Raw genomic sequence first — 20,114 nt, forward strand, 5'->3', positions numbered from 1 at the left:
TCCTATTTTCAAATTTTGATTAAATTTAAAATACCTTTTGGGGAAATTTGCTGTTTACAGTGTCTTAGGAATTCTTTGCCTTATAATAAATAGGACTTATTTTTTTCAGTACTTGAATTCCCCCCAAAACTCTTAGGCAGTTGTTATAGTTCCTGTTTAATAATAAGCTTCATTATAGAAGTTTTGTGTTTTTTGCTTTTTTTTTTTCCTGTATAACACCAGGTTCCATGTAGATTTTAAGAAATTAGCTAGGTTTTCCATGGTTCGTTCACTTTGCTGGATAGCCAATTACTGTCTTTTTGGTTTTGAGATTTTAGTTTTAAGCTTAATAGAATCAGGATTATTAATCACACACTGATAGAATGACAGAAACAAAGTTTTATTTATAAATAAACTGGTTTTAAAGCTTGTATTTAAATTGGTATATTTTAACATTTGTTTAGTGATCATGAAGTTCCAGAGCCAGAATCAGAAATGAAGATGAGATTACCAAGACGAGCCAAAACAGCAGCACTAGAAAAAAGTAAACTTAGCCTTGCACAATTTCTCAATGAATAGGTGATAGAGATGGAGTCCTTTGAAAAATGTCCATGAAGACTATGTTCAGTTCTTTTCTTTAATAAAGTTACCCTTGTATGAAAATTAGAAAAAGTGTGGTTCTTGTAGAATTTTCTGCTTTCTGATCCCACATTGCTTTGGCCTGTATTGAAGCATTAAGACAGTGTGCTCCACAGACCACCTGCATCAACGGTGGGTTTAATCAGAACCTACTGAGGTGACCCAGGATCCTGCTTTTTAACAGCTTACCCCAGGTGATGCTTAGGAATTCTTATGTTTAAAATCCTGGCATTATGGACAGCTTTTAAGTTTAACTAGCTGGTAGCTTGCATTGGAGAAGTTTACGATTCTGATTTGGCAGATCCACCATAAATAAAAATACCTCATAACACATTTAAAAAATGACATCTTAAGGGCAAATAAAGTACCACAAACTGGTTTTTTTAAAAGGAGCTTACTTCCAGGGAAGACTAGTATAATGAACCAAAGTGTCCAGCATCCAAGTTCCACAGTTGCCATTCTGATGATTTTGTAATTCTTTCAAGTATTTGGAGAGTGTTACCTGTGTAGGTAGTTTTTTTCCCCCAAATATTTGCATAAGGGAGCCCAATTTGCTTACGGTGTTTCCTGGGTGAGGAAGATGGCCACATACACGTATTAATCATGGAGTTTTCTATGTTTTGCAGTAACAAAATGTTTATTGTGAACAATAAAAAACAGCAGGAAAAGAATGTGACAGGAAGTCCACTATATCAATTTATGAGCACTATTTCTTCACTGTAAATTTATTCTTTGAAATTGGCACTTGCCTAACTTAAACACTGTGTAAAATCAGTCTTCTGCAACACCCAACAAAAAACTTTTCTTATCCCTCTGATGATCATTCTTTGTTGTTATTCAGAATAGAAATACGCTAACATTGGATCTGTTTTAATAATAATTGTGCTTTTTTAGGTTTATTTACCAGAGGCCATTTAAGGTGATGTTCTAAGACAGAGCCAAAGTAAGACTGCTGTGCTTTTTTTGAACCAGATTGCTACATTACATACGTACATGTGCTTTTATAAAACAAATATAAAAGGAGTCTGAATGCTTATTAAGCAAGAAGGAAAAGGCAGATATGGTGGTGATATAAAACAGTGATTTTCATTCTGTTGGCTCTGTGTCTCTTCCTGTGCTTCAGATTCCTTATTGTTAAAAATCTTTTTGTTAAATCCCTGTCTTTTCAAAAATAATTTGGGGGGTTGGGTAGGTAGGGAGAAATAAGGACTTAAAAGGTACACAAAAAGTGCCATAAGTAAGTCTTTAGAAACATAATAAATTCCTAAATTCCATTTAACCCATAGCAAGGTTCTCCAAAGGGAAGGGGCCATATTCTGACATCCTACATGGACCGCCATACCAAAGGTTGCTTTCTTTGGCATGGGAAAAATAAATTTAAGCACCAAACTTTTGATTATTACTATTCAAGTTTCAGACACAATCACATAAGCCATTGATGAAGCTATGCTTTTTTGCACTATTAAAGGTAAAAAATGCTATCCTTATTTTAAGACATCCCTTCACATTTTAAAATAAATGGCTAAAATACAGGAAAATCAGCAGATGTAAATCCATTTACCAGTTTTCATCCAAAACTAATTAACTTGCAGAAACCAAACAGTATTCTTGTCTGCAGGGAGGCACAGATTTGCCGAAGAATAAACATGCGATTGTGCCATTGCTCTTAAAGCCCACAGACTTTATAGGTTGAAAAATACAGAGAAATAACTGATCAGCTCAAATTCTATGAATGGAAACATGCTACTTGATAAACTATGATCAATTTTTCTATACATATATAACTTTGAAAGAGATATACTTCTAAAAGATACCTTTGCCTTTTACCAATTTGCTTCGAGGTAGTTGGTATCCACCTGTTAAACAACTGTCAATGGTCAGGTCATCATCACAAATCTTTACAATTCTAGCCACCTAAGTCTCACAATGCATTATATATTAAGACTTTGTGCATGTAAATAAAACTGGGGACAATTTATATTTAAACAGGGCATACAAAATTCACAAAATGCCACTGAAGAGAGAAACATCAAAATCCATTTGTACTGCAAAATTCCACAATGGTCTGGTGTAAAACCATGTAAGAAACATATAAAGAATATAATCAAAATGATTAATGCTAATGATTTAATATATAGACAAATCACAGTACTGGGACTATTTTTAAAATCAATAGATAAATGCTTATTGGCAGAAAGAATATTGACGTACAAAATAAGGACAGTGCAAGAAGAATTGCAATCTACTTCTCTTCGAGATTTTGGTTATGAACTGTACAGCTCGCTAGAGATGCTGCTGTCAAATTCAGATTCCATTCAATGGGACGATTAAGGCACATCTTAATGGGGCTCAAAGGGCAACTTGCTGTATTCCCATCAGACAAATTCAGTTTCTCATCAGTTTTCACTTGTAGCATGCTGGAAAAAAAAGTGTAAAGTACTTTAGTTTTACTTCGATTTCAAAGAAATTATCAACCTTGTAAAATGATCTTCAGTAGATTTATTGTTTGGACCTCTAAACATTAAATATTTATTATCCTAAAAGTACAAGACTTTGTTTTTTTTCCAAGCTCCTGCCTCCTTAGTGAACTGAAAACAACACAGGCCATCGAGATGTCACTCAGATACCACTGGACAAAACCAGCATATATGCATTTCATTAGGATACATCAGAAAGGATATTTAACCTACTGAGCTTGGCTGGATTCAACCCTTTTAACTTTTCCTTCAATAACCTATTAGGACCAGAGCCACGTTGAGACAAGGAATTAACCTTTGTTGCACGCCTGCCATAGTCTAGGCACATTCACATGTATTATCTCACTTAAATTTTATAATGACCAAGAAGAGTGGTATACCTAAGCGCAAAAGAAAAAAAGAAATTGAGTTGTAGAGAGTTAAAGTACAAATAAAGTCACGTCATGGGGCTGAAAGTGGGATACAGTCCTTATTACTCTTTTCCTTAGGCCTGTTTAACTAGCTGATGACAAGCTTCTCTGAAATCACAGGAACTTGAGAGTCCAAAGTGCAGCTAGCCACTCCACATGTAACACACACATAAGCCCAAGTTTGAAGTAATATTAATGAAAGTCTATTCACGTTTCTGGATGGGAAGCCTTATGTTTCGAAACCAGTAGCCTCCTATACATGAGCTCATTTGACACAACTGATTCGTTCGGTCGGACTACATTCTGAAGCTTTCTCCAATGAGAAAGGTCAGTGATTCTTCCCATTAGTAAGAAGGAAGCTGAGCTGTGTAGTATTTTAGTGGCTTATCAGAGTTGGTAAATGGCAGCAGCATCCAGACTTAGGTAGCATTTTCCTGATCCTTCCTTGCAACTTCAACCGATACATTTGCCACTCAATAAGCCAGAGAGATACAAGCTGTTAAACCATAATTTAACAGCTCTCATATTTTCATTGAGTTCTCCCCCAGGCAAAGAGTCCCAGGTCCACTGAATGACATATCTTTTATAAATAGATATGAAACAAAATGACAAAAGATTACTCATCAGAAATGGTAAATCACTTAAAGAAGCCAAAACCTAGAGGTATGATTAGGAACAGTAATGTTTATCATTCCTCCAAGGACTGCTAGTCATTTTTTTATTTGTATTTTCAAAACAAAGTTTGATGTACACTTCTTTTAAGAAACTCTAAAGAAAGCTATAAATGTATGATACCGATTTTTTTTTGCCTTTTCTAGGGCCGCTCCTGCGGCATATGGAGGTTCCCAGGCTAGGGGTCTAATTGGAGCTGCAGCCGCCGGCCTACGCCAGAGCCACAGCAACATGGGATCTGAGCTGTGTCTGTGACCTACACCACAGCTCTCGGCAATGCTGGATCTTTAACCCACTGAGCAAGGCCAGGGATCGAACCTGCGACCTCACGGTTCCTAGTCAGATTCGTTAACCACTGCACCACGATGGGAGCTCCACGATACTGATTTTTTTCTGTTCGTTATTTGACAAAGGTGTATTCAGAGAATAGGCAATACCTACATTATTTTTTTCAATACTTTAAAGATGATTTTTTTTTTTTTTTGCTTTTTTAGGGCTGCACTCATGGCATATGGAGGTTCCCAGGATAGGGGTCAAACGAGCTGTGGCTGCTGGCCTACACCACAGCCACAGCAACGCTGGATCCTTAACCCACTGAGCGAGGCCAGGGATTGAACCTGGGTCCTCAAGGATACTAGTCAGGTTTGTTACCACTGAGCCACGACAGGAACTATAAAGACAATTTTTTAAAGTTTCTTTTCTAGAGTATGTACTCCAAACTTGGAAACACAAACTCCAAGCATGCACAAAACGATATACTTGCACGGAAAGAAAATACCAGTTAAGAAAACGAATTAAATGTTAGTATTAACATACAGATTGACATCCTTAATTCATGAATATACCTATAAAGAAACTAGTTGATGTTTGTTTGCAGTTTGGGTACTGCTAGTCTACTAGTCTTATTATTATTAGAACACAGCTCTTAGAACAACAGAGCTCCAAGAGAGCTTTTTGTCACCCCCACCTCACCTTTTTAAGAGAGAGGGAAGTGCAGGTATAATAGAAAAATAAAATAAATGGCTCTTTTTAAGAGCATCCTAACTAGATGTGTGTGGACTATAGTAAGAATCTGGGAGTTCCTGTTGTGGCTCAGTGGTAACAAGCCTGACTAGTATCCATGAGGATGCAGGTTCGATCTCTGGCCTCACTCAGTGGGTTAAGGATCTGGTGTTGCTGTGGCTGTGGTGTAGGCAGGCAGCTACAGCTCTGATTTGATCCCCTAGCCTGGGAATTTCCACATGTCATGGATGTGGCCCTAAAAAGACAAATGAAAACAAAATAAAAACGTAAGTATTAAAAGTCTAAAAAAAGGAATCTGGATCTCTAACTATAATCTAGTACTTACCAGAGCACTTTTCAATTCCATTTTCTTTACCAAATTATTCAACCTTTATTGAGTACCCATCAGAAAGTATTTTTGGGATACAAAGATGAGGAAGATATAGTCCATGCTTTCAAAAAAATTGGCAATCTGGAGGAATTTAAACAAACATTCCTTTATATTTGGAAATTAAAATTTTGTCTAGACTAGTTGGGTTTAATGTTAGAAATCTGTCATATAATTATATTTGTACCAAGTAAAAGATTAAAAAATGTTCAACTTTTCTTGATGTACCTTACAATGATTTTATGTTTTAAAAATAGGTAATAAATTTTCAAAGTTAAAAACAGATCACTACAAAATGTTATACAAGGAAGTCTCTCACTGCTCCTAGTCCCTCTTCCAGGAGCAACTACCGATGCCGACTTCCGGTGTATTCTCCCAGTTAGCCTCTTCACATTTATACACGTATCTGTTTCAAGTATCCCTTCCCCCGACACAATTATGTGTATTGTTGTGTATCTTCCTTGTATATTTTGCAGACTGTTTCGTATTTGCACAATGAATACTTGATTCTTTTAACAGCTACAGAGAATTCCACTCTACAGATATGTCATAATTCACTTTACCAGTCTTCAAGCTGATAAACTTTTGGACTTTTCCAATCTTTTGCTTAAAATCTCAACGTACTACTCTTCTATGTGTCCCTTGAAATATGTGTGCAAGGCCATCAAAAGGGTTGGTGTCTAGGACTGACATAGCTGGATCAAAGGCTGCTTTAAAAACGTGAAAAGCTATTACCCGAATCGCCTGCATACCACTTTACACTCTGACCAGTGATGCTCTCCTTCCCTCCCTCCCCCTTCCCACACTGCGGGCGACAACGAAGGGAAGCTTACAAAACGCTGCGCCATTGTTTACCTGGCATGTCTGAGCAAGGTTAAATTTACTGTCGTATTTTATGAGCCACGTCTATTTCCTCTTCTGTGTTCTTTGTCAGTGGAGACGATGACCTTTTCCTGCTTAGGCCGTTAGGATTAATCCTGCCTTCTATGCGATTTACATTCCCGCCCCCTCCCCACCCTGCCTAGTGCATTAGTTGTTTGTATCTGCTTATACTGATTTTGTCGTGGATCCATTTTAAATTTTATATCAAATTTATCAGTCTTTTTATTTCACAGTTTCTCTGCTTCATGTCTTAATCAGAAAGCTGAAGTGGCAGCGTCTGAACCATCTGATGAAGTGGCTTTCTAGAGTCATAGCCAGGATTCTAATGAAAGCTCAGCAATTGTGGATCCAGGGGGGGACTCTTGAGAGTAAAGAATTAGGGAAAAGAATGTGAGGACCTGGGTGCCAGTTCTGACAACGTTAACAATCAGCCTTTATGACCCTAGACAAGTACCTTAGCCACCTGCACCCTCATTTTCCTCACCTGTGAGAAAGAAAAATGAAATGACATCTTCCCTGCTTCCTCTATGTGTTTTGGATGATCTAATGAGAATCCATTAACATGCTTTAAAAACCACATGGAGCTGCAGACAAACGCAAAGCTTTAGTTTAACACCGCATAGCATACTCAGGGGAAAGTGGGAAGACGCTAGAAGACGTACTTACCCTAAGTAAGGCCCCTTCTATCGAATTAGGAACCCAGATGGTAGGTGAGGGCTCAACAAGGGCAAAGGGCGCCTGATACGATTACATAGACAGCTGAGCCTATTTTCAAGACTTTAATAATTTCACTCACCTTGAAACAGAGCTCTTCTCTACCATCCGGATGGAAGTTTACAGAGTATGTGCATTTGGAAATTATAAAAGATAAAAACCTTCTGAGGGTCATGGAAATCCAAATAATTATCATTTGTGATTTAAATGAATGATTACTGACAATTCTAACAAAAATAATTTTAATATATTCAACTCTAACATAAACTAGCTTTACTTATTACTAGAGATGTGTGATGATTCATCTCTGTCATACAGAGAGTAAACTTTAAAGCAAGCTAGCTGGAGTTCCTGTTGTGGCGCAGTGGTTAACAAATCCGACTAGGAACCATGAGGTTTCAGGTTCGGTCCCTGGCCTTGCTCAGTGGGTTGAGGATCCGGCGTTGTCGTGAGCTGTGGTGTAGGTTGCAGACACGGCTCGGATCCTGTGTTGCTGTGGCTCTGGCGCAGGCTGGTGGCTATGGCTCTGATTAGACCCCTAGCCTGGGAACCTCCATATGCCATGGGAGCAGCCCTAGAAATGGCAAAAAGATTTAAAAAAAAAAAAAGCTAGGTGGAGTTCCTGCCGTGGCTCAGTGGAAACCCAACTAGTATGCATGGGGATGCTGGTTTAATCCCTGGCCTTGTTCAGTAGGTTAAAGGGTCCAGCATTTCCATGAGCTGCACTGTAGGTCACAGATGTGGCTTGGATCCCATGTTGCTGGGCAGCTGTAACTCTGATTTGACCCCCAGCCTGGGAACTTCCATGTGCTGCAGGTGCAGCCCTAAGGAGCAAAAATAAACGAATAAAGTAAGCTAGCCACGTTGCAGGAAATAAATTTCAGTGTGATCAAGACAGACCTGAAAATACCATTTATAGAGTAGTTGCTAAAAGGCCAGGTACTATGCTGAAAGCCTTTTTACAGTACCTCATTCGGTTCTCACTATCACTCCCCTGAGGCTCCAAGAAGTACCATGACTTACCAACAGTCACACAACCAAGTGACAGACTTCAGGGTGGATCATCTATTTATGCTATTCTGCACACTAACTCCTGGGTTGTGACCCCATCACGAGTCTCCCTTCATATTAATACCCACTTACCAACTTCTTTAGAATACTTAACATTACATGGCATGTCTGGCCTACAGCCATGACCCTATCCAAGAGATGTCTATGTTTATGCTCTAAACATATGCTCTAGTTTCTTTCCTTTTCTTTATTTTGTAGAGCACAGTTTCTTTATATTTAACTAGAGAGGGAGCTGCCAGTCATATCTTTAAATTTCTCAGCATAAAAAAAGTATGGGCACAGACTGACATGAGGCCTGCCACAGGCATACTCGTAAGAGTATGGGGCCCTGACATAATGGCTCCCATGAGCGTATGCTTTAGGTTGAGGGTGACAGGGAACCCAGGCTCATCCTTTCAAAGCGAGAAAGAAGTCAGATGTAAGCATGGACAAACAATTCTGATAAAGGATTTGGAATTTGATTAGTTACTATAAAGTCCTTGAAACCATCAAATCTGAACTTATTTAGCACCAGTGGGTGACTGGTTTATTTTCCTCTGGAAACGGTGTCTTCTATTGTTTTTTTCAGTAAAAAAAAAAAAAGTGTACTGAATAGCTGCTGCAGCTCAGCGCTACCTTTGAGCCTGTTCTTTTCACAAATCTGTCCCAACAGCATGATGAGGCTGTTAACACACAAAACTAGAGCAGAGACTCTTCATGAAGTACACAAGTGTATCCCCATGTTTTCAATGTAGTAAGAAATTATAAAAATTAAGTCATGGGTCTATGGGACTCTAATTTTGATGGTTCCTAGGTTCCAGGAGGCTGCTATAGGAGACCTTACCACAAAGCAAAATGTTTCAGTTTATATAGAACTGAAATGCATCCCACTGAACTGGCACGTGTTCCCTCAGCCAGATCTGCTGGAAAGTAAAGTTAGTTAGAATTCACTCATGCCCCCCTCAAATTCTTAACTAATACCTACCCGGTGTATTAGGAATATAAAAGTGTGATGGTGTCTGTTTTCAAGGGTTTTGTAGCTCAGTAAGAAGGTGAGGTCGGGGTAAGTATTCATAAATTACCCCAATTAAAAGCAGCCTGGGAGTTCCTGTCCTGGTGCAGTGGAAACAAATCCGACTAGGAACTATGAGGTTGCGGGTTCAATCCCTGGCCCCGCTCAGTGGGTCAAAGATCCGGCATTGCTGTGAGCTGTCGTGTAGGTTGCAGACGAGGCTCAGATCCCGCATTGCTGTGTCTGTGGTGTAGGCCGGCAGCTACAGGTCTGGTTAGACTCCTAGCGTGGGAACCTCCATATGCCGCGGGTGCAGCCCTCAAAAAGACAAAAAAAAAAAAAAAAAGCAGTCTGCAGTAAATATGAAAGGAGTAACTAAGGACAAAAGGATTACAGAGAAGGGAAAGCTTAATCCCAGCAGTGAGGAGATCAGGGGGAAAACTATTTGAAAGAGGTCTTTAGGGATGAGGATTTTCATAAACTGGGACAGAGGGGGACTTTCTCCAGCCTTAGTTCTGTTCTTGAATCATATCACTCACCTGTTCAGTGTATATTCCTTAGTCTCTAAGCTTCAATTTAACTGAATAATTAAGACAGAATACATCTTAAGGATAATGATTATTAAATGTGTATGTAAATGAAGCACTTGGTACAGAGAAGGCCTGTAGAATGCCTGGCTGGACATATAGGAAGGAGTCAATACACGTGAATTAACATTAGTATTAAAAACAAAAATCAAAAAAGGTACGCGTGTGGGGATAATCTATGGCAGATAAGGGTATGATTTGTTTCTGCAGTGTTCATCATCAGTCTGTTCCTATAATTTCTGTAGTCAGATAATAATACAACAGTTTATTTTTGTATTTTTTGTCTTTTTGCCATTTCTTGGGCTGATCCTGCAGCATATGGAGGTTCCCAAGCTAGGGGTCTAATCGGAGCTGTAGCCGCTGGCCTACGGCCAGAGCTCACGGCAACGCCGGATCCTTAACCCACTGAGCGAGGCCAGGGATCGAACCCGCAACCTCATGGTTCCTAGTCGGATTCGTTAACCACTGAGCCACGACGGGAACTCCTACAACAGTTTAATTTTGAACCTCTGGGTTTAAAGGGGATTAAATATAAAAGAGCCGGAGGACGTACAGGTAAGCAATGGTCCACCAGTGAACTAGGAGGTCTAACACAAGTAAATAAATCTTTTCTCTTGTTGGCAAACACTCTACTTGTTAGGCTGTACAAGATTTCGTTTGTTCGTTTTTTAATACTTAATTTATCTCAAGAGTAAAATTTCCCTTTGGTAAGATATTAATAAATTTAAAGCCCTTGGTAGATTAAGTGGGAGATTTAAAGTCAGATGTTTTTCCCTGACTTGCTTTTGATTATTCAATTTGGGTTATTTGGAGGAACAGAAAAACTTGGTGGTTAAGAGGCAAGATTTTAAATAATCTGATAGTTGCAGATCAGAATCCTAGATTTTTAATTTACTGCAACCAATTTTAGGAAAATTACTTTTTCAATAAAGGTTAGTACCAGTGGTGCATAGGTTTTTAACTAGTAAGTGCTGCCATGATTATCAGAGAGCAAACCACAATAATCAGGAATTCAAAAGAAAATACTTAGAATGGAAAAAATCATTTATACTGAGAAATGGGACATCTACCTGAAATTTTAGTTGAATGGAATGAAGGAAATTATGGTCAAATCAAACATACAAAAAAATTCTCTTTAAGAATCAATGAGCATAGTTTGCACTGCTACGTGATTTAGAAGTGATTCTTTGCCTTGTAGGGACAAAAAGACTTTGCCTGAATTTCTTAGTGAATTTGTATATTAAATTTGTATGACAACTGAGCCTAAAGCAGTATCTTAAGTAGGTACACAAATATGCAATAAGTACATGTGATTCAGATACTCTTATAAAAATAGAAAATTTCAGTACTAAATTAATATGAAAGTAAAAGCAATTAGCAAGCTGTTTATCCAAAATAATGCCAACTAACTGTAAAAAAATGCAGAATCCAGCATGACTTGAAACAAATGTTTTTGGACCCCAATCCCATCTGTCTTCTCAGGAACTTATCAATAATCATTATCAACGACTCTGTTCCTTTTTTTTTTTTTTTTTTTTTAAATACCATCCGTGGCAGACTGAGGCTGATTGCATTAACAGCCTCAGTTCTTCACCCATCACTGCATTCACTCTTTGCCTTAGTTTACAATGCCCTCTCATTCTGTCTCATCTATGTTATTTGCTCTGGCTAATGAGATACTAGCAAATATGATGCAAGCTGAAGTTGAGAAATGGTTTGGGCCTTTCTGCTCACTCTCACGTCTCTGCTTTGGCCATGAGAACATCCTGGGCTGGCTTGCTGAATGTCTATGAGAGACGCATGGATGAGGGTTAAGCTGTCCCATTTGATAGCCAGCTGACCCCAGACACTTGAGGGAGCCCAGCCAAAGAATCTCCCAGTCTGATCTGCCAATCACTGACTCAAGAGTGAAATAAATGCTTATTTACTTAAAGCTAATGAGTTTTGGGCAGTTTGCAACCAAATTTACCTACAGTTGTGGCGAACAGATAAATAACAGACCACCTCTTCTCAACTGGATCTTCACCATGATGTTTAAGCAAGTCTAAGGTCTCTCGTTCCTTAAGATGCGAGGCTTCGCTCAATCTTTTACCTTCCTCAAGTTAATATTTTTAGAGTCCCTTACTTTAGTGAGTTGTCCTATACTTGCTATCACCATTTTCTGTACCTCTTACTCTTTAACCTTCTCCAATCTGGCTTCAAGGACTTTTATGCTATGAAAACAGCACTTATTAAAGTCACCAATGAAATAAGTCTAATGAATTCGTTTTTGACATTTTGGCCTTCCTAACAAAATTCAACACTGTTGGCTGTTTCCTCTGCTATCGAGTGGATGTGTACCTTTGCCCCCAACTCCTTGCTCAGATTTGTATGTTGAAGCCCTAACCCCCCATTGTGAAGAGCTATAGGACCTTCAGGAGGTGGTTATGGTGAAGTGAGGTCATTGGGTAGGGTCATAATCCAATAGGATTGATGTCCTTCTAAGAGGAGGAGGAGACACCAGAGAACAGGAAGGTGGCCTGTAAGCCAGGAAGTGAGCTCTCACTAGAAATGGAACCCTCCAGATCTTAGACTTTCTAGCTTCCAGAACTGTGAGACAATAAATTTCTGGTGTTACGTCAGCCTGAGCAGAATACGACACTCTCCTTCTTGAGACTCACTTTTTTTGACTTTTGAGACAAAACACAACACTGGCTTTCCATTCCCTCTTCCTGTCACTGCAAGTCATCCCAGTCGAGGTGGCCAACACGCACCGGAATTTCTCGAGGTCAAATCCCAGGCTTTCTTTTCTTATTTCATACTCTCTTTAGCTCTCATTCATACTCAGCTTCCTGACTACTCAACCTAAAGTAGTTCTCCCTAAAAACGCATGCCATCTACTTTCATTAACACAGAAGTTACCACTGACTTATGGTTTCTATTTTATTGTTTCCCCTCCCGCCAATATACAAGTTTGACAAGAGTACAATTCCCTGCTGGTCTTGTTCAGCATTTTATTTCCAGTATCTAGCATATAGAAACTGGATCAATATTTGTTAAAAAATTAAATGTAGGATGTTTGTTTCTGGCCATGAAGAAGTAACAAAATGAATTTACCTTTTGTTTTAAACAACTTAAACCCCCCCACAAAATATATAAAATAATGTTTCTAAGATAATGGATGACAGGAAGTACAGGATGACAGTGATTCTCGAAAAAAGGGAAACAAAGGAGGTAGTTCTTAAAATTCGTTCTGGCTTACTGCTCGGAGAACTTCCAGGCTGCGATACAGGGGGAGCCCAAAGAGATCTTAGAAATCTTCCTGAGAAGACAAGACAGAGTTTGGAGGTGAGGGAGCCCAAAGTGACTAAAATGTGCGGGCAGAACACAGGAAAGAGAGCTGCAGAGAGCGAGCTCCGGAGCTCCCGCAAGTCCAGAGAAATGCTGATCAGGACGTGGATGTTTCCCAAGGCTGTGAAAAAGACCACGGAAAAGGACCAGGTGGAAAATACCTAGAGCCACAGAGGACTGGATATAACTTGTATTCCCACCGAAAAGAATGCAAAGAGCTTCTAGGACCTGGGGCATGACATAGAGTCCTCAGATAGGCATAGCTATTGCCTCAGTGGTGGGTAAAACTGGCCACTGAAAGTACATAACCATGGCTTTTGAGAACCTGCGGGGTCTAGAGTTCACCTGGTCCATCTTCACCACACCTGACATCACACTGCTCCTTTCTCTCTTGACTCAAGACACCCCAGTCATGCCTTACCCCTCCTACCTGCTCAGGGTTTTTCACATTCGGTTCTTTCTTCCGGGAAGGTCATTCCTCCCCTCCCCACTCTCTGCCACTTGACCCAGCTGATTCCTACTCACCCTTCACAGCTCAGCCCAATGACCACTTCCTCAGAGAAGGCTTCCTTCATCTTCCTGACTTCACAAGACCGCCCTCTAAGGAATTCTCAAAGTTCCACGTACTAATCGAGGACTCGTAAGATGGTGTGTAATTTATTATTCTCAGTGACGGTCTCTCCAAATAAACCTGGACCCTAAATGGAATGACATCTGGTTTTGTCCACTATATCCCCTATGTCTAACATACTGCCTGGCATGCAGGAAACGAACATTTTTGGAAGAATAAATTCATGGGGCCTACAGACACATGCTTCTAAAATCTAGCATTCTGTAAGTTTATGTCACACAGAGATGAAGAAGCAAACACATGAATTTTCCAGGTTGTCTGGAACTGGAATTGAGGTGAGAAAAAAGATGTCAAGGTCTTGTTTAAAATTAAACAAAAACAAGGAAGGAAAAACCTGGCAGGATGAAATCATTTAGACTCCTAATCTACAATTTTTTTTTTTAAATAACAGGTGAATTCGGTAGGCTTAATATTATGATAATCACAGAAACTCAGCTCTACTACAAAGAAAACGACTGCCCTGGAAAAATGAGGAAAAATTAATGGCATCCAGAAGAGCTGAACGAAGAATTTTGAATTCCTAAGTGAAGAAATAGAGAAGAAAAGAGGGGAAGAGAACACTAGAGGAAGAAATTTAAGGTGTGAAGCCCTGAAATCAATCTCTTCCGAACAGGGGGTACCAGTTGGTTTAAGGAAGAGAAGGGAGACCCTTGAACTTACCTCAGAGAGACAAAGCAGGTCTGGAGGCTGCAGGGAGAGAATAAAGATTTATAAAACAGAATAAAACTGGCATTCATGGCACCACCCTGCTGGATAAAGACAGGTCTTGTCTCACAGAGATAAAACAAAACGAAGCAAAAAACTCCATGTCAGAAATGCACTGCGCTGTGTGGGAGGTGGAAGCAGACAAAGGGAAGGGGTGGATGGGGTGCTGGGGAGGAACTGGATAGACAATCTTGATTTACTAAACAAATTCGATACATTTCCCCCCTTGTTACACCATATCAAGCTTTTACTGATATAAACAGGGGTCAGCAAATTTTTTTTCTTCTGCAAAGGGCTAGATAATGAATATTTTAGGCTTTTTGGGGTTTCTGTCTGCGACTATTCAATTCAGCTTCTGTGGCATAAAAACAGCAAGAGATTACATATAAGAGAATAAGCATGGCAATGTTCCAATAAAACTACCTACAAAGCAGGCGGGGGGCCAGAAACCCCAATTCGGAAAGTTAATTTTTTTTGAAAACAGTGCTGTACTCCATATCCACTAATCAGGAGAATCGACCAAATTATCTTTCTTCAAGTTATACTAATTATGTTGTCAAAGTAAAAAAAAAAAACTTGAAATATTTTTTGATAAGTTGCTGAGTTCCTGTGTGACTCTAACGTCTAAATATGCCTGGTAGATCAAAAGAAAAATATTTGGCATTTGCTGAATAAATTAAATAGTTTTCCAGGAAAGATATGCAGCAATCAGTAAAGCAGAATATCCTGGAAAACTCCGTAATGGTTGAAAAGACAATGAGACAAAAGACATGCAAGAAAAATTCTAAGAAAAAAATATCGAGACAAGGAATTACAAAAGTAGCTGTCTCATATTTTAATAAAGAATTAAGGCAAGAGTTAGAAACTCTTTGAAAACTAAAACTCTTCTCTTTGCTCCATTCCTATGAAAACTACAATGACGGGGGTGGGGGTGGGAGTGGGGGGCTGAATCCAATTGTTAAACAGAATGGATTTTTATGAAAAATTCTTGATTTCAATAGAATATATTATTGGGTCACAGTTTTAATAGTTTTACCTATGGCACTGGCAAGTAACAAAGCAGTAATATGAAGCCCATGTTAAAAAGAATAGGTCAAAGCATTTCTTTTTTACATTAAAATATCTGTCTCTGTTTCATCCATTTCTGAACAAATTAACAGCGTGGATTGAGACTTGAGAAGACACTGTTCTTCTAAATTCATAAGATACTTTCTTAGAGTTTGTAAAACAGGACAGCTACCTGAATTGACTGCTAGCACAGCTCATTGTGAAATAAATTCTAACACAAAAGTGAAACTTACAGACTGATCAACATGTGATTATTTTGGCCTATGTACCACTGTTCTTTAAATGGTGAATCTTAGTAAAGCATTTACAACTTAATTTTGATTACTCTAACAATTTATGTACAAGAACACATCTGGTATATACGTTACTTTACAATCACTTCATAGGAAGCATAGAGAAAACCTAGCAGGAAAGCATGCAGAGCACTGTTTCTGTGGGATACAAAGTCTGGAGAATGCAGGTTGATATGCCAATGGGACACTGTGACTCAGGAAGCCCAGGAAAAAGGACTGAGCACTTTCCAATCTTATCAGACTACAGAACCCTTTACACACAGGACATCTTGGTGGGCTAGTGTTTCTTGGAAACACTTTGGAATGTTTGTGTAGCAAACTAGATTAAGGTGACTAAATCATCTGGAAACGTTTTTCTATCAAAATGAGAGATCCTCTACTCTGTGGCTCATCATAGTTTTTCCATGAGATAATAATTATGATGCTAAATAACAGCACGTGAATAAACTAACACTAAATTTTATTTTTAAATGCTTAAGGATATCCTGTGCTGAGAGTTGCCTCAATCATTCAAATCTGAAAGAATATCTTGTTAGGACTCAAAAAATATGGTAAAACGTTCACGGACGCATGTCTAGTCTCAGTTCTGGGGAGTTAAAGGAGTATACTATTAATTAAAAATCACCCGTTAGTTACATACTTGAGCGAAAACCAGAATTCTGAATGGAAAAGTTATATGTATATTAAATCATTCTAGAGGATAGATGACAAAACAGAAGCTGAAAAACTGACCTTTTTTCACTCATCTCAGAATTCAATTCAGAGTCAACTTGAATTCTAAATTTTTAGGAGAAAATTTAATATCATAGGAAAAACACTATGAGGATAGTAGCTTGAAGTACACATTATGTTATTCTAGTCTTAAAACTTCCTTGGAGGTGTCCAAAGTCCATTGATTACATCTGGATATGTCAATTAAGAAAAGGCACACATTTCCCTTGGGAACTCAAGACACTGACATTAAGAGGTTTATATTATTATTTTCGATAGTCACAAACAATTTTAGGCCATGATCATCCCCAAATCATCTCTCACAATTGGCCCTTCACACACCCCATTCTGCTCTTCCCCTGAAATCGATATTGTGTGCAACTATTAGAGACACCCTACAAGTTACACTTTGATCATATAGTTTCTCACAATTCACAGAATGAATTCTTGGCTTGATCTCTTTGTCCTTCTGTTACACCCACTTAATGAACCCAATTACTATTCTGGCAGCTGAAATAAAACCACAAAGCTGTTCAATCCTGTTAGTTCTCGAGACAGTATTTCAAATGTTATCCATATAGCTCAATACCCACCGTACTACTCTTAGATTACCTCTTGAGTCATAGAAAATAGACCCTACTCTCTTCAACATTCTGCCCATAAACTTATATATTGATTTGCATCCTCACATATTGTTCCCACTATTTATGTGCTTTAGGACAAGAAGTGACTCTTCTGGCCAAGACCAATCTCTCTAATGATGCCCCATGATATCCAAATGATCACGTCAGGGGCTTCACTCCATTTCCACTACTTGTCATCTCATTTCCTAATTTCAGTCTTTCATTTTCCACTGGCTTCTTCCTACTGGCATCTAAACATCGTTCAACTGGGCTTCCTCTCACTACTTCCCTATTTCCTCTCTAATCACAGCCATTTACATTTTTCTTTGTCTTCCTGCAGTTACTCTAAGATTTCTGGGTCTACTAGTCCACCAAAACTGCTCTCTCCCAAATCTCTAAAATAACCTCTTGTGCTATAGTCGATGGATTACTTCAAGGCCTAACTGACCCCTAATCAATGTTTTACAGTTGTTTTTGTGCCTCAGCTATATGAACTAAATTATTCACTGTTCTAGACAAGCCTGCTCCCTTCTGTCACCCAAATTTTCCCCATGCAATCTGCTTCTGCCCGAAATAACTCTCTGGATTTGTAACACATTACTTCAAATCTCAGTTTAGATGTGACAATGTAGGAATCCTTGCCTAATTCTCTAAACGTGCCTTCAATTTCCCTGTGTGCTCCTACAGTCTACCTTTCTCGCCCATCACAGCACTTATCCTTCTACCAAAACTGCCTATTCACTATCCCCACGCAGACAGTAAGTTCCACGAGAGTAGGAACCATGACTTTCTATCCCTTTAAACATATAACATCCTACTTAAAACAGAAAATGCATCCTCTTTATTGAATAAGGTCTTGTTTTCTCATTTAGATGGAAAAAGAACTTTTTGAACCTTCTATACTACATAAAAGCATATTTGTAGGCATTCATTATTTGTTGAACCAAGAATAGAACAGAATTAAATTTTTTCTTCCTTTCCATGTCTACTTGACATATAATATGGCAGTACAAATGTAGTGAATTTTTAACTTTTAAAACTCCTATGTATTAAACTATATCTGAACAGTTAACCTTGAAATGTATAAAAACAAGACATTTGTGGTAGGAGCAAAACTCTTCACCAATAGAAATATTCCATAATTCACCATATACATTGCCCTAGGAATTTTCCTAGAAAAGTCCTGTTGATGAAAGTCTCTCAAATTTCCAGTCACTAATTATTCTATGAAGAAAAACACATATAAAACTGATAATGAGTTTTAGTGTCATATCCAAAAAGGCAAAAAGAAGTATGGAATATCAAGAATAATGAGGAAAAAAACAACATCTTAAGAAATATTTAAAAATCAGATAATACAACAAATATTGCTATAAATACAACTTTATAAAAATAACATCCTTGTTGAGTGAAAAAAAAGAATGTTAAAAAATAAAGAAGGAAAGTTATCAGTAAAAGATAAATAAAACTTTAAGCAGAACAGGAACTACTTGTAGTAATTTTAAAAGTGAGAAAAGGTGAAAAAACTCAATGTGATACTAAAATTTTTTTAAATATACAAAAGAATCTGAAATTAATTTTTTTGTTTTGTTTTGTTTTTTTGGCTGCATCTAAGCATGAAGAAGTTCCCAGACCAGGGATCAAACCTGTGCCACAGCAGTAACCAGAGCCACAGCAGTGACAATGCAGGACCCTTAACCTACTGAACCAGAAACTCAGAAATTAATTTGAAAAAGTAATAATTAGGCATCTTCCACCTTATTTTTCTAGGGTGATCTCATTCAGTGAGATGAAGAATAATATTAAAATAAATTTTACATTTATACCTTAGAAAGATACAGTGGTTAAAAAGCTGGAAGAACAAAATACAGTTCTGTTGAAAAATGACAATGCCAACTATCTTTAGCATGAAATGAACATGGTACAAAGAATTGAAAACGAAACACTACACTTTATTCTCCATTGATGGTGGTCTTTTAAAAATATGTGTGAATATTTTAAGGTGAATGATAGTAAGTTCTTTTAAAAAATCATGATCAGATTCCTCTCTTTTTTTATGATATACTATTTGTTATAATATTATTTTTAGTTATCCCTAGGGTAAGAAGGGCATTATTTTTAGATTTGATCCATCTTTCATAATGGAGACATTAATTTGATCACCTTTAAAATTTTAATTTTATATTTTCTTTTCTTTCTTTTTTTTTCCAGTTGTACTCATGGCATATGGAAGTTTCGAGGCCAGGGATCAAATCTGAGCCGCAGCTGCCACCTATGCCATAGCTGCAGCAACACCAGATCCCACTGTGCAGGGCTAGGGATTGAACTTGCATGGCCTCAGAGACAACACTTGATTCTTAATCCACTACACCATAGTGGGAACTCCTAAAATTTAATCACTGAATGTTAGTCACTGCATGTTAGATATTACTGAAATAGGTATTATACAGTTATTCAGTTAAGTAACTGAATTTTTTAGGGGGGTCATAAAAATCTCCTACCCTATTAGAGTTTAATTACTGCTTTTAATATTTTAATCTAAGACCTGATATTTTTTTAAAAGGTAACAGAAATTAAGCCACCATTACCTCCCTGACTCCACAAAAAAGACTCCCCTAAAACACGCAATGTATCAATGTAAATTTATGTTAAAAATAGCCTTATATTCCCAAATGTAACCTGGCACTCTCTCATGTCAGGGAAGTAATCAGCAAGCACTACCATACTCTTATATATCCTAAACTGTCTAGCACCTATAAATAAGCAGAGTTGGAACTAACTACATTGGCAACTTCAGTGTTTATGTCCCTTTTTTGCTAGGTTCTAGTGGTAACAGTCTCCCTGAGGCACACATTTTTGTCAGATCAATATAACTGAGTAAAACCCATAATTACTTGCTGAAGCAAATTCAGTTTGCATTCTAAATTTAGCATTACCTTAA

At 38.1% G+C, this 20,114-nt stretch overlaps 2 protein-coding genes across 10 annotated transcripts in view; one reads left to right on the plus strand and one right to left on the minus strand.

Moving 5' to 3' along the window:
- Positions 1–651, plus strand: part of NCAPG (non-SMC condensin I complex subunit G) — a 43,091-nt gene extending 42,440 nt beyond the window's left edge. Inside the window, exon 21 of the mRNA XM_084971622.1 lies at positions 444–651. Coding sequence (XP_084827748.1) covers positions 444–558 — 115 coding nt within the window. The 3' untranslated portion in view covers positions 559–651. The remainder of the gene's footprint in view (positions 1–443) is intronic.
- LCORL (ligand dependent nuclear receptor corepressor like) overlaps positions 359–20,114 on the minus strand; it is a 162,448-nt gene continuing 142,692 nt past the window's right edge. For 6 of the 9 annotated variants that reach the window (XR_014811831.1, XR_002346349.2, XR_014811838.1 and 3 more), the window contains one exon: positions 359–3,035. Coding sequence is in view for 4 of the 9 variants with exons in the window: in XM_084970667.1 (XP_084826793.1) it covers positions 2,861–3,035 (175 nt within the window). In the remaining 5 variants the exon portion in view is untranslated. Of the gene's footprint in view, positions 3,036–14,433; positions 14,461–20,114 lie in introns of all 9 variants that reach the window. The other 3 variants (XM_084970665.1, XR_014811836.1, NM_001444714.1) reach the window with 3 other exon arrangements.

Source organism: Sus scrofa, chromosome 8 (genome assembly GCF_054392235.1).
Source record: "Sus scrofa isolate SSC_HxYL_T2T_F1_AM1 chromosome 8, Sscrofa_HxYL_maternal_Yorkshire_Landrace_v2.0, whole genome shotgun sequence".
Taxonomy (NCBI): domain Eukaryota; kingdom Metazoa; phylum Chordata; class Mammalia; order Artiodactyla; family Suidae; genus Sus; species Sus scrofa.